The sequence below is a fragment of the Gavia stellata genome, chromosome 3, assembly GCF_030936135.1.
Source record: "Gavia stellata isolate bGavSte3 chromosome 3, bGavSte3.hap2, whole genome shotgun sequence".
Classification (NCBI taxonomy): domain Eukaryota; kingdom Metazoa; phylum Chordata; class Aves; order Gaviiformes; family Gaviidae; genus Gavia; species Gavia stellata.
In genome coordinates, this window is record NC_082596.1 from 45623826 (window position 1) to 45640057 (window position 16232).

At 34.1% G+C, this 16232-nt stretch overlaps 1 protein-coding gene across 1 annotated transcript in view; it reads right to left on the bottom strand.

Annotated features, from left to right (window-relative positions):
- The window catches only part of SNTG1 (syntrophin gamma 1), a 159484-nt gene extending 143766 nt beyond the window's left edge, over positions 1-15718 (bottom strand). The window contains 3 exon segments of the mRNA XM_059815621.1: positions 2665-2721; positions 14378-14512; positions 15713-15718. Coding sequence (XP_059671604.1) covers positions 2665-2721; positions 14378-14512; positions 15713-15718 — 198 coding nt within the window.
- Between the last annotated feature and the right edge of the window lie 514 nt (positions 15719-16232).

Genomic DNA, 16232 nt, shown 5'->3' on the forward strand with positions numbered 1-16232 from the left:
ACTCCATCTTTAAATAGTCTAAGAGTAGCAAGACAACAGCAACTACTGTGAAACACTGGAATAAGCTGCCCAGGGAAGTGGTGGAGTCAGCATCACTGGAGGTGTTCAAGGAACGTGTAGATGAGGCATTGTGGGACATGGTTTAATGGGCATGGTGGTGTTGGTTGATGGTTGGACTTGATGATCTTACAGGTCTTTTCCAACCGTAGTGATTCTGTGATACTGTCATAGGTGGGGTTATGGGAGATAGAGTTACTGAAACAAGGAGGAAAGGCCTCAGTCCTACAGGGTGACTTGTAGGCACTATTACAAAATCATTGCTTTTCTATTTAAAATTAATAATAAGTCCTTTATTAAAGTTTAGGAATTTTCCAAAACAAAACAAATTAACAAACTTATTCATCTGCAAGAAGAAGCATACCATGATTGAATAGTACCTTTTAAAACAGAAAACTGGCAGTTTTCAGAATAATTGGAACTGGCATTGACACTTTACGGCATACCTAAAAGGTCAGTTTCAGTGAGTATTCATAATGTTTGCCTACCAAACTACAAAAAACATTAATTTAAGTTCCAGTTCTAAGTTATTTCTTACTACTAGCTTAAAATGGTAATAGCAGATTATATTGATTAATTATTTTTTTAGATTGCATTGGTTATCCAATTGCTTGTCAGTCTTTCTTTTTGAGAATGTAGGATTACTAATAAAAGGATCTAGCAAAAGAGGTCCCATGTTCATTGATTTAAAAAAATAAATCATACTGCTTGATACACAACGACAGAATATCCCAGACCATAGAATTCTACTTGCCATTTTCATTATCTAACCTACACCATCCGAATAAGTTTGAGTTTCTGTTGTTAAAAGAGATTTCCTTTCTAATTAATGACATCTATTGAAGGGATTCCATCACCTGATAGTTAGCTATTCCAAAAATTAGAAGGAAATAATCTATTCAAGCCTGAATTTATGTAGCTTCACCTTTCCACTACTTATATTAATTTTGATCAAATTATCTATGCAATAAAATAAACATAGAAAATTTGTTTAAATAAAATAAATTAATTTAAAGCCTTTATTTGTAAATTCTATTGCAGTTACTTCTAACACACATGATATAGTTGTGGTTTTTTTTTTTTTTTTTTTTCCTATTGAAACAGGATCTTATTAAAAAAAAGATAAATTCCCTTCTAGGCTGAATTCCCAATTTGTTTTGGCACTTTTAAACACTTTTGCAACTTCCAAGATTTTTCTTCAGAACAATGAATATCTTGCTCCAAAAATTTAGGAATATCTTGCTCCAGTAATTTAAGAAAGACCATTGCACATTTACTATTTAATTTATATTTCTCAATGATATTTTATTTTATACAATGTACCTGATACTTAAATAATATGATCTTGAACTTGTCAGCAATTCTAATTTTAAAAGATAACACATTGTAATGTATAAATAAAAATACAAATTTAGTGACTCTTGATGAGATTTGTCCTTAAAGTCCTTACTGTAACCAGTTATTTCTTAGCACCAGCTAAATAAAACCTCATTCACCCATATACTTGATTTTACACTGACATGCATTACTTCATCGTTATTCAGTGAATTGTAACCTATAATGATATTGGAGGAAAGTAACTTGTGTGCTGTTGACTAAACTCATGAGAAACTTTGGCCACAAAATAGCAATTAGTTTTCCTTGAATAGAGGTCTTTAGTGGGTCAACAAGATAACAGCAAGTGTACCAAGACATATTTTAAGAACTAGTATTTTTATTCAGCAATATTCTTATCAATGACAACACAAATGCACATTAATCCATCTTCTGAGTCACTTCTTATAAGGTCAGTACTAGCAGATGTTCACAGGAAAGTCTATACTTTCAGTTTATATGCATAATTTAAGCCTCTCTGCATTTATGTGAAGTACACTTCACTTTTTCCATTGCTGTCTTGAGACTGAGGACTGCTGTGTTTAGAAGAGAAAATAAATGTGGTGTTGTCTACACTGAGATTCAAAGCTAAGGTAAAGCTTTCCAAACGATAGCTTATGATGACAAAAATTATTAACCCTTCCTCTGGCTCCTCATCCCTCCCTCCCTCAGAAAGGATCACCTACACTCACATATTTTCTTAAATCTTGCCGAAGAAAGCAAAAGTATGGTAACATGATAAATTGCTGCCTTTGCTTGATCTACAGCAAAATAAACAGTACAAGAAGGCAATAACACTTTCTGTCATACTAATGAATTGCAGTGAATTAATGTGATATTCTCTGTAGGAGAACTGACGATGAACTTACTGGCTGTTCCATGTGCCTGCCATTGTAATTTAGCATTCATTAATAACCACTTAAATTAGAGTGCTGTTGAACAAAAGTAAGTACAGTCTGGGCAGTTGCAAACACTTTTCAACTCTCATATCAAATCTTATTACAGAGTTGCTTAGCTTGAATCTTAAGGCAATGATCTTTCCATTGCCTTCCATTCCACAGGGCAGTGTAGTTGCTGGTTGCCTACTGTGATGGTATCTAACGTTCTAGAATATGTTTGCTCTCTTGTTTCTAGTCCTCTAAAATACAGTTTGTCCTCATTAAATGTAACATTAAATATATACAAAGACAAATTTTGTGTACCATGGCATAATAGACCAAAAAATCATCCTACCTTTATACTTAATCCAAATCCTCCTACAGTCTGTCTTCTAATTGTTACTGTTCTTTCCTGGAAAAAAAAATAAATCAAGTTTTGTTAGATTTAATGTTTTCTGCCATAACATCTATATTCACACTTCAGTAAGTTGTTTCTATGCTTCCATCCTACATTGATTTTTCTTGTTTTAATAAACTTGTGAGTTCCTGAGCGTGAAAATCCCATGAAACCTATGCCGCAGAGGAAAAAGACAAAGTCTGAAAGAAAAGTAGAGGTCATGTCTGAGACAAAAATTCATTTGTTCAATTTATACCATACTAGCAAGTACTGCAATGCAGTAAGAACAGAACTGTAGAGTTTAACGGTTAGTGCACAACACATGCATTTCAGATGTCATAACCTCAACTAGTCCTAAATCGGTGCCACATGCAAATTGAGCACTACATGCTGAAGTATATAAACCGCACGCCTGTAGCACATTTTCCAATTTAGTTTCATCCAAAAGGAATATAGCTTGCGTACTCCAAGACCACTCAGTGACGCGAAGCAAAGCATGATAAGTGCATATGATCCCAAAGTTCATTTCAAAGCACAGTCCTGATCCAAATTAAAAAACTAATACAAACACAGCTACTGATGACCTCAGAGCTACAGTTTAAAAATCATAACCAGTGAGTTAAAGGGTGTTGTTACAGACAGAATTATTTCAAGCAGCCCATTTTTTTCCTTTTATTGCTTGTCCTAAAATTTGTTTTGTAAAAACTGTAGGCTAGTATCTGTCTTAGATATGAACATTTACAAAAAAGACTTTTTTTTTTCTAGTCTGTCTTGTTGACTTTATTTCCAAAGATCATATAGAATCAATTTGGTTAGTGATAAAAAATCTTAGCAGCAGATATACCATATGTCCAGACGCAAATATATTGACTGTATAGATTTTTTAATGCCCTCTACATGTGGTCTAGATTTTATACTCATTTCATTATATATATTGCATAGCATAAGTCTGCATATATATTTTATCTATATATGTTCTTATATTTCAGCACATTCAGCATAGATTGCCAGTGTCTGCCAGATTTGAATAAGTCTCTCATGAGAAACATACCAGTGACAGAGAGGATGAAATATCTACAGAGCTATTTTTTCCTCCTTACTTCATATACAGAAAGGAAAAGAAAGGATGTAGGGACACCACATAAGAGTTTTGGAAAACTGATACTGCTGAATTTTGGGGAAAATCCAGTTGCCTTCTTTCTTTTTCATATTTGTGACAAATATGAATTGTGTAACTGCAGAAAGAGCAAGCATAAACTAGTCCAATGTTCTGGATGGCAAGACAAAATGGATTGCCTAAAATGAGACTTTCCATTTATTTATTTAGGCTAATGCTTGTAAATGGTTAAACTAAGGAGGAGGTATATAAATCTGCTGTTAAATAGCCAAATGCTTCTTTTTTTTTTTTTTTAACATTTGAAATGCGTGACAAAAAAATGCTCTTATATTTGTAACTCACAAATGAATGTGTAACATGGCAATGGAGGAATATATGGCTATCCTTTTCCATCCATGTGCTTCTGTGCTGTTCAGAGGGACCAGAAGTGCCTTCTTGGCTCTCAACTCACACCTTCATAATGAAGTTCCCAGAAACTGGGTTCAGTCCACAAAATTATTTCACTTCAGGCCACAAACTGTACTTAGAAAACTTTTTGTCTGCCAGAAAGTTTCAGCCACAGGTAACACTGCAGTCAAAATAAATATTCAGGATAAACCAGGCTACAGTCTGATGTGTGGTCTAAGCTGAGTTTACACAAAAAAATGTGAAACACTCAGCTGCAGCTCCACTTGTAGCTGTATTTTTCCTCTTAACTCCACCTCATTTCCAGCCCCAGCTTGTATTGAACATCTAGTTAAGAACAGAAGCTTGACTTGTACACTCTAGTCAATACATTCTAGTATTTTTGTTATACATGCTCAAATCAAATAGAAGACACCTGTGTTACCTAAGATGATGTTGAAAAATAGCAACCTTTTAATAAAGATAAACTAGCTTGATAGCATCACACTAACCATGAATGGAATAAAGAATATCACACTTTACAAGTAAATTTCCAATAAAGTAGTATGATCAGTGAAAAACATAAATCTTCATCAAAATTTGTAGTTCATGATATCGCAGTAGTCACTGTAAAGTTTAAACAAACAGTGGCACCTGAATATATTCTAAGCAGGAGCTATGCTTTTAAAAAGCCTAACAGAAAGCTGTCCTGCAGAATATTTCTATCCTTGTTGTCTTTCTTAGCACAACACACACACAAGTACCCATATAAAAGAGTCAAAAAAATACTCTTTCTGGTTTTCACTCAAGCCAAGACAGAGTCAAGCCAGCCCTGAAAACACTGGATTTGAGGTCTTTTATGAGTTTACCAGTGCTGTCTGACAGGATATTAGAATCATTTTACAACAGAGTCCAGCATTACTTTTCAAGAGAAAGAAATGTGTGCTTCAGAAATACTTTGCTAGCATAGCAGATTACTAAACAGGCAAAATCATGTAAAAGTAAGCAAAGAGAACAGAAAAATTTCAAGCAACTGTAATTTTTCAGCACAACATAATTTATCAGAGGGTTTTGTCTGATAATTTTTCTAGGTTCTTTTCTATCTCCACTGAGAGTAGATATTAAATATTTCAGGTCTGGACTGTTACTAAACCAAATTGAATTTTAAGAACATACTGCAAACTAGATCCACTCAAGTGATGTGTTATGTGTAATGAAGGAATTGCATTGTATTTAACCTAGGCTAATTCAACACACTTCTCAGTTTTATAATGAAGAAATATTACTTTGGTGTATCTTAAGTGGAAAGACTTACTTATTCTTCACAGCATGGTAGCTAACAATTACAAACATACAAACAATGATTTTCAAAAATACAAATCAGAATTACATATGAGTTATATATTTCATTAGCAAACCATCAATAATCCCTAGTCTGCGATTGCAAACCTCATATAAACAATATAGTGAAACAGCTTTCCCAGAACTGTCAGAAGCATCACACATTTCATACACCAGAATTTTGGCTCAGGATCAGACCCCAGCTCTGATCAGTTCCTCTTTTTTTACCTGGAAGTTTAGAACAAAAATGATAGGACTCATCCAATCAGAGTTAATCCATCTAAAACCAAGCCATTGGTCAAGGCAAGTTTTCTCCTGTAATCAGTAAAGAAAAATAAATACATTCAATCCAGGTGAGTCAAAGCAGGTGCCCAAATTAGGTGATAATCATCTTCATCATCTATGTCCTCCATTGAGGATAGAGTCAGGATGTCAAATTTAACTTTGGAAAGATGAGTCCCTCCATTTGGAGTTGCAAATTAACTTGAATAAGTATTTTGATGGTAGATACCAGCTTTGAAATGTTTTGCCAGAAAACTCTTTTATCTGAGTAAGTTTTTCTTTGTGACTTGCATGTGACTATTTGTATATGACTTGCAAAAAACCCAAACCAAGCTTCATTTTCAGTGCCATCTTCAACGAAGGTGAACTGAATAAATCTTGTCTGCAAAGCACTAAATTTTAATGTAAAATAATATTTTTAACATAATGATTAATAATATAAAGAAGTTCAACCAGCAAACTGAAGCAAATTATTTTGTTCTGATGCCTTTAATTAGCATTTCAAATGAACAATAACAACAATAAAATGCTTTTCACTGGTCTAATAGCTTTAAGTTCTTAAAATACTTTACAACCATTCATTAATAAAATATGGTGACAACTCTGGAAAGCAACACATTTTGTACCAGTAAAGAAGTGTTCTAAGTATCCTGATTGATCATTTGTGCTGTTCCAGGTTAAAGATAGTGCTGCTTCTTTGATTCCAACTATCTGCTTAAAATGAAATCTAACTAAAAATCTGTGTCAGCTGTAGATTTGTCTATTAATATTTTACCTAGTTTTGCTTTCCCCTCTATTTGCATAGGGTAGTATTCTATGATGGAATTTGCTATGGTTTTGCAAATTCCAAAAGCAACTTCATCTCCATGTTTACAAAATAAAACTTGATTCTGGTGAAAAGCTACTTAGTTCAATGTCAAAACTACACAAAATGTCCTGTAAGCTTGTAATTCCATTATCACATTTGTTATCTACATTACACCAAACAGAAGGAAAGTTAGAGCTCCTAGGATCCTTAAATGCAAGATTCAGAGCAGTGTTTTAGAAGCTGCTTCCTGGAACAGAACAAAAGTAGTTATTTTATTGAAAACCTCAAAGCTGCTGCCAAGCTGTCAGAATTTTGCATGCCTTTAACTCAGAAAATTTCTCATCCACACATAGGTTCATTGACTGGAAAGGAGAGCTAAGAGTTTTACCAAAAAAATTCTTCCTCAGAGCTATGCAGTGAAACAGAAGTGATGTTTTTCAGGCTTTCATTAAAGAGGTATTAAAATTTCTCCTTAAAATCCATATTATCTTCTTGAGCTCACTGATGTCATCTTAAATGAGATTAGAAGTGAAGAATGACCATGTGAGCACACAGCAACAGTCAATAGTCAGGAAAGGAAAACACAGAATCCTGTGTAATCATTAACTATTTACATTTAGTCAAGAGTTAATGTTATTTTTAATAGTTAAATATTAGGGCACAGTAAAGATTCAAATATTTCATACCGACTGGTATGTGATGTAAAACGAAGTTTATAATTGCTTAACTGATTCTTAACAATAATGATTAATTAGTAATACTTCCAAATTATTTATTCTGTATAATATAAACCAGTAATCTAATGTGATCTAATAATCTGTCTCTATTAAAATAGTCAAATAACAGTTGAACAAAAGGATGAAGAAACTTCAAAACTCTTCATAAAACTAAGTTACAGTGTGTGAAACTTCAATATTCCACTACTCAACCTTTTTAAGTTATAAATATTACATTTTCAGTTTGGGACACTGGTGTGTCTGGTTATTCATCTTACAAGAGTAAAGGTATGAAGAATTAATTTGTCTAGGTCCAGACAGAAAACAAGACCTCTCTTTTCACAGAGGATAGAACACACACCAAGGTACTATACATATGGAAGAACATGGTAAAAAGCTGCATGGGTGCAGAACAAAACAGTAGGTGGAACAAGAGGAACAGACATGGAGAGGAATATAGAATAGCACAGTGATATGGAAAAATGTAGGGAAAAAAAGGAGAAAAATGTTAGAATATAATTTTTAAAATGTAATAATGAAATATTAAGATATAATCAATACATTGGCAGCAACTTCATAGATCAGCCTGTTAACATTTGATGCCATAATATCTTCAAGGCCATGCTCTCATGTAGTTTATCAACTGTTAGTAATCCCACTACATTTTGAAATAAGAGAAAGTAATGAGAATTTTTTTTTTCATTGAATTATTTCATACATTTTCAAGACAGGAGATTTTATATCCTCTTTTTGGTAGTGCTTTGCTCTCTCTTACTGGCATTTCTTTGGATTAATTGACATGAGCAGTCAAACTTTACACTTAACCTGAGTGTAAATGACACAGGACACAGGTCAGCCACATTTCGAGTTTGAATTAATAGTGTTAAAAAGGTTTGCCAGCACACTTGCTCATCTGCTAACAATTTCCGTTGTGTGAAATTTGAAGCTTGTGTCCTTATTTCAGTTCCTCACACAACTGGAGAAGGTTGGCAGTAAGGGATGGCGGCAGAACACCTGGTCAATTGGAAATCCCCCTTCCTCTGCAGCCATGCTGGAGACTGAGGACTGTAAACACAGCTGTGTTGTGTAGACTGTTAACACTGACTGGAATGAGCAAAAGCACTTGTCCCTTTGCTTGTTATTACTTCAAAATGTTTCCAGTCCTACAGCATATGCCTAAAAGCAGAAACATTCACCTAAATGTCTACTTATAAAAATCCTACTCCTAGGATTGATTTATTTTGAAAGTACTGCATTTCTTAATGAAGAAAAAACCCACAAACCCAAAGTCAGTATGGATCTGAATTCCCACTAGGCTTGATAACGAACACTCTGTAGTTCTGTGATAGCTGTAGTTTCCAGCTACTGCCTCACATCATACACTGCCATTGATCAATGCTTTGGGTTCTCCAAGTGTTTTCTGGTTTGTAACATTCTTCTTTTTTTGGGGGGAAAAACTGTCTTCCAATGAGAAGAAGCTATTATGCTGTTTCAAATTTGGCTTTACAAATGGCAGTCCTATGTTTGAACCTCAGTAGATTGCTATGGTTTTTATTTTTAAGTAGCTGCAGAAAAAAAGCTGGTTTAGGTTGTCCCTAAATAATCATATTTACATCTGTCAGTTCTAGGTTGTCACTTAAAAGCTGTCCAGATTGGCAGGGAAAAAAAAAAGTAACCAGCATCTGATAGATATTTGACGACTTCTCAAAAAAATGGATTCACTCCACTGAATAGCTGACAGATACCAAAATGATAAAAAAAAAATCACCATTCTTACTGGTAGCTTTGTGAAGGCAACAAGAATGGAAAGTGCCTGAAAGGTGACCTATCTGTTCACATATTTGCAATTCTCTCCAGGACAGGGAGTTTCACTTTGGCACCGTTCATACTAGTGAGTCGCATATCAGAATCAAAACAGTAAATAAATACAGAAATAAATACAATACAGAAAATAAATCAAACCCATATGTTTACTATTTTAAGCTTTTCACTTTTTTCTTCATTTATTTTTCTACTCATTAACACTGCTAATGTTAATTGAACTAGTTTTACCTACACCAAAATATATGAAAATAAAATTTTAAACTCTCTAAAGAGAATGATCCAATGTAACAGATTTAAAATTCACTTTCAGGAAGTCTCCAAAACTCTAAAATGTGCAAGCAAGGGAAATGTAATAACTTCAGCTGACTGTTCAGGCACGTCACAGTTAAGTGATATGTTCCGAATTTAAACTTATACCTAAAAATTAATAATACCTTTATCATTTAAATAAAAAAAAATCAAGAAAAACATGCTATTGTGCAAAGTTTATAAGCTGAAAAACTACCTCTAACACAACTAATTTTTTTGTATTACCATATGGGCTTTGTATAGAGTTATAAATCTTTCAACACAGTTGATTTCACAATAGCAGAAGGACAACTTTAAAAGTGAGATATAATATGTTCTTATCTTTACAAGAAAAAGAAGAATGATTGTGTGATTAATAATGCCAGAAACCAGGTCTGGCTACAGTTCAACAATATAAGTCAGTGTTACTTTCTGACCTTGGAAAAGGTGTTTATTGATGAAGGTTTTTTTCCTGTCAAAAAACCAATTACAGTCCATAGGTTACATTCAGATACATTTGTATCAACCTCAGTTAAATCCTTGGACAAATGCCATACTACTCCAAGAGCTGTTGGTCTATAAATTCACAAAAATGTGCATTCACTTTTTATTAGTATTGAAATTATGAATGATCTTCTCATCAATCTCCCAAAAAGATGCTTGATTAAAAAAAAAAGGTAAAAGACATTATTAATGTTTAATTAAATAATGCATTAACTACACAGCAGCATAGAATTACATTACTCAAAAGAAATGAAGACATGAGAATCATCTGTAGGTGAGTTGGCAGTATTTTGGAAAATCTACAACTCTTTAACAGAACCTTTAAGAAAATTATGTAAAAATGCAAACCGTCCTGGTAGTTGAACTTACCAATTTGCCAGCTGCTCACAGTTTATTTCCAGTCTTTCAGAAAAACAGTAGCTGACTCAAATCATCCATCCATCTTGTCAGATGGTACATTGTCAGATCCTTGGTTTATGGATCTCACATGCACACACATGAGATTCTGAGTACGATTAGCTAACAAATAAAATCTATTAAAGAAGAAAAAAAGCACGGTTCCCTAGACAGATAAACTACTTTTCGTGATAAAAAACAATAATCCTTTTACTTGAATTTCAGATGTTCATGAAGGGTGATAGAAATTGTGAGGATTAACTCTAAAATAAAAATTTTGATTCTGGAATTGCAAAGATTGACACTTCCTAGGAATAAATCTACTGAAGAGTCATATTTCAGATCAGACATGCCATATCTTAGGCTATCCCCCTCCCATCATAATTTTCGGCAAGGTCAGTATTAGGCTATCCTTGTTAGTCCAGGCTATTGATCTATACATCTAAAGAGACTGGGAGCTGCCTTATTGTACATTGTCATCTAGAACACCATATAGCAAACTTTTGTGAGTATAATTTCCTATAATTCAAGGAATATGTTTAAAAGGAAATATAAAATAAAGATCTTCTATACTTCTGCCATCAGTACTGATGAAGTTCCTACATGGTGTAATTCAGCTGTTTTCAGGGCATTTCTTTTTCAGATCAGAAGTAAAAATCCTAACTGTTCTGTACCACAATAAACTGTCATGGAGATTTATAACGATTATAATCATAAGAAAGCTGTCTGTTGGCAATATCACAATTACAAAAAAATATTTTGTGAGCGTCCAGTACTTTAGGGGAGAAAAAAGTGTACCTGACCTAACAGCCACCGGTCTTATCTTCCAATTTTTCCACAGAGAGACTCACGGATATCTTCAGAACACAAGCTACTCCAACTCAGGCATACACTTCCCATACTATAAAACCTGTCTCCAGGCAAGGATTTAATTTGGATTAGTAAAGACACTGCCTTTTAGGCTTTGAGTTTCACAAAATGTTCTAATCTCACTTTTGGTCATTCACACTGGAGCTCAAATCTACATCAGATATCCACTAGCAGCATAATGCAAAACCCACTATGTTTTTGTCTCTTGGAAAGAAAGTCTTTCTTGTTGCACACATAAAGAAATCTCTGTAATGTTTATTGATGCAACCCATGCTCAAATTTAGATAATCCGTGATTATTTGAACGATCTTTGATGCTTTATGGAATTGCTACAGGTACAATTGCTGCAGGACCCTCACTAACACTATCATTTTGTTCAGCTTACTAAAGAAACAGATGCTTTCTTTTTTGTGTTTAACACTGTTTATGCTGCTTATAATCTTTTACACATTTTATTTTCTTACTCCAAACTGTATACAATGAAGGAAGAAACAAGATTCCTTTGCACCTCTTTAGTTTTGGGAAAATAGAACTGCTTTCCACCAAAAAGGAAGTGTTCTGAATTAAGACCTAGGTCCTTATCCCATGTACTCCCATTAGCAGCACCTCATTCCTAAGGAGCCATTGATTTAATTTAGATTATTCCGCAGGATGCAGATCAGGATACCATTGGAACGTTAAGTGCCTGTTTAAAGTCTGTCCTACACAGAGGAGCATGCAAATTGATTCAGACTCAACAAACAGAAGCGATACTGTTCTGAACTAGAAACATAGTAATAGCCTTTCGTTCCTGAACAGTGCAGAAGTGATTAAGTAAAACCTTACAATAAAATTATTTGAAGATTATTCATTAAAACAGATTAAAAATAACTTTTACTGCAACTACTGTCTGTAAAATTTAACAATGCTATTGTTCCTCAGTTACAAATTCTAATTTTATTCTTTAGAGTTTATTCTGTGAGGCATTCAATGCCAGTTGCTAATGAAAACACTTGCTCTTGCTCTGTAGAATGCATGTAAAAGAAAAATAGATGTGGTCAGTCATCTAGAATGACAGAAAGAACAAATCAGAATCAATCAATCAAAGTAAAAGATAAGAAAAACAAACAAACAAACAAAAAAGAAACCTAATAAATCAGGAATAAAAATCAGGAAAAAAAAATGCAAAAAAAAGGAAACATGCGGGAGCTGTCTGATCATGCTATACAATCGAAACACATGATTCCAGATTATTTAAATGACCTGTGACAAAAGGACAGTTAACTGTGAAATGCCAATCATTCTTAGTTGGAATGAACCTACTGACTCAAGACCTAGTCTTAATCCCAGAGGAAATCAGGGTAAAGTGCTCAAAAGTCACTAGCCTAACAATGACGCTTCCAAGAGAAAAGAAACTCCTAATCACCACATTGATATCAATCAGTTAATGAGTTATGCATTCAATATTCAAATAAGATAGGGGGAGTGTAACTGGTGAAGGAAATCATCCACTATTTTCTACAGTGCCATTGCAAAACTAGAAAGGACAAAACTGTAAGAGAAAGCCTTGCTGTGAAATGGAAAAAAATTAAATATGCATTTCATTAAGACATTTAAATAACAAGTGCAACAGAAATAATAGATATTGGAGCACAATAACGAAAGTCGTATTTTTGAGTGATAAAATCTTTTAATAAATAATGCCAGAATTGGGTTGGTGGAGTAATGGTGCCACAGTGTGTGTTGCTAATTGAATAGCCTGAGCTTGAATTCATAATTTCTTTCTGTCTGGGCTGCTAGATGTCCTGTATGTTGAGGAACAGTACAGTCTGATTGGTAAAATGAGCATCTATATTCCATATAAAGCACACCGACCTGTAAATTTTAATTGTACAGCATGAAACTGTCAAAAGCTAATGTCAGATTTGTCATGCAAATAAACCCAGCATGTATGGAGACAGTGTAGGCAGTGTGTTCCTCTTGTTTCAGAGAAAAACTCAGAACCATTCACCTTGAGATGTTCATAATCGTGAGATGGATTCTCCTATACATTTTCCGTTAATCTTCCACACTGTTAGCACTGCTAACATTCTACCAATTTATTTCTGGTTTCTGCTTTGTATCTTTTTATTATACTTGTATTTAGAGATACAGGGATGTGGCAACAGCAGCAATTAATTAATAAAACAGACAGACATAATAGCAGTCACATAACATTTCCATAAACAGGTATTACACTAGTATGCCTCACAAGATAAATGTGAAATCCTATGATAATTTTATTTAGCTCAAAGAGAAAGTAGAATGATTATGATAGTTTCCCATAAATCTCTGCAAAATATAATTACAGTATATATAAAAATATCTATAAAAATGAATAGTAAATGGTTTCTATTTTTTTTTAGCTTTCTTCTAGAATTAAATAAAAACTTGGAATTACAATAGTTCCAAAACCTACAATATTATTCTATATAACATTTTAGAGATCTTCCAAATAATTGTCTACAAAGCTCAGTTTCTTATCCACAAAATTCAATATGATGCTTAAACAAGAAATCTGACACATCATACAAAAATAGTAATACATAAGTCACACTATTACACTGTTCCAGCTGAAGTCCATCTTTATTAACAACATGTGCTGGTAAAACTAGTGACCCTCACAGCGTGGACTGGCATCATGCATGAAGTCTGGTGTTGTGCTACCATATGAAGCAACCAAAGCAACAGAAGATAGCAGATAATTCCTCTACCAGCAAAGCTCTGCCTTAATAGTTACCCATCAACCATCTTACAACTCCATAAACAATTATCAGATACGTAAGTACATTGAGGTATCTGTATTCACTGCAAAAATCACTGCTTGTGTCATTCCTATTGCATTCAGTGGCTCCAATATTCAAGGGTGAGTGCAGAGAAACAATACTGTAGTCATGCATATAACTTATTCATTATCTTATTGCTGCTTCTTGGCTGAGTATTGCTAAGATTTACTCTCAAAAGATGATATATTAAAATAGACTAAGTGTTAACAGTATAAAATGAGGTATCAAACTGTGGCAGTAAATGCATACATATGTGTGTGCATGCACACACACACACACACAGAGTATTTTTGCTTTGTGTAAAGTACATCTTAAAGAAAAAATAAAAACTACTTACACCAGAATAGAAAGGCTCACCAGACACACAGATCACATCCTGCTCCTGGATCATCAAAATATCTTTGGCTAAGTGCAGTCGCACTTTGAAAGGCTCCTGGTTACCATCCTGCAGCAAACAAATCCCTGTCTTTGTCTTCAAAGGAAGGAACAAAGAAAAAAGTTTTCTCAGTTAGCACTTGCATTGCTAGAAGCCGTATTTTGAAACAGAATAGCTGACAGATACATACAGTTACCATAAATACGTCAACAAATACCCAAAACTATTACCAGTGATCACTGTATTTATTTACTGTGCTCAGACTACAAGAGAACGATGGTTACAGTAGCAACTAGCAAAGGCAGATTTTGCAATAATAAGGCGCTATTCTGCCCTTGACAAATTTGTGAAACTCCTTTCAAATTGCTTCAGAGAAGCTGCGCTCTTACTCTCCATCTTTGTATTAAATAATGACACCTCACTTGGACATAAAATAAAAGCTGATGTTCCACGTTACACAAATTTTGACACAGAAATACATACAAACTTGAACCTTTTGTTGGCTTTTCCTGATCTGTGAGCACAGCACTGACTTATGGTTTTATGTTCCTTTTCAAATGAGGATGCTAAAGTTAAGAATAAGGGAAAAGAGAGATCAAAGAATGAAACTCCCTCTAGTAACTTACTTCTTCCTCCACTTTTGTATTTTATGTTTGTGGTTAGAGATCAGGAATTCTGTAGGATTCTTCAATATACCATAAGTGACTTTCTAACAATTTAACAGTGTCTTTGTGGTAGCACCTATTTGTGCTACTTTTTGGGGCATTATACATAAGAGGTTTGAGCAGTGAAAAGGTCTGCATGTGTAAGCACCTGCAGTATTTAATAATTTTTCCCTGAAGGTTGCATTGAAAATAGCTCTCTTTATCACACTTCATAAATGGACAAAAGTCATGTTGGTAGAGCATTTTTGGTATAAGAGATTTGCTTACAAAAACCCCAAAAATGTAGCCTTACCCACATGTAATTTACCAGTATTAGATACCTACACCTATTTGCATAGATACAGCTATATATGTATGCACGTATGTATCTCAGAAGAAATTTCATATATAAAAAGTATTTAAAATCTTCAACTCATCAGTGTCAATAATAAAACTTCCATTATCGTCATTCAGGTCAGATTTCAATCTACTCTCTGTAAAAAGTTGGCTTGAGAGGAGATCAAGGAAACAAAAGTCTTGCTGTGAATTTTAACTGCCAAGGTTGACCTGGCTGAATCTGAGGGCTCTTTCTCAGACAAGAGTTTAAAAGAGGAATTGGAAGATCTCCTCATAATGTGTTCTGATACCTTACATCCATAGCACGAAGAGAAAAAACACAAATGTGGAACTGACAGTAGGCAACCGGCAGAAGAAAAGTTTAAATTGCTCTCAGGAGGCTTTAAAAGACGTGGAAGGGTCGAGGACAACCTTTAAATAGCTCTATATAATGTTCTCCACTGACAAACTGTTCCGTCACTTCTGCTCCATGCTCAACACTCAAACTTAGGAAATTGTTTTCCCTTAGACACCAGTAGCAGGTGTGTATAACTCAGCCATAACTTTGAAAAAGGCTCTGACGTTGTTTTTACTCTTTTTAAACTAAGTAAGAAGAAGAAAAAATGAAGAGTTCCATGCACTGAACTCACACTGAGGTCAGTGGAAGCTCTGGTCAGAAGACATCATGCAGCCTTATTCTAATATTTAGGTGTCTTTTTTTAAACAGAATGAGATAGAAAATGATTGACATGGACAGACAAATGAAATAAATGGATCACAAAAGGAGCTAGGCTTTCAGTACCACTGAAAAATTCCCTCTTATATCATACATAAAA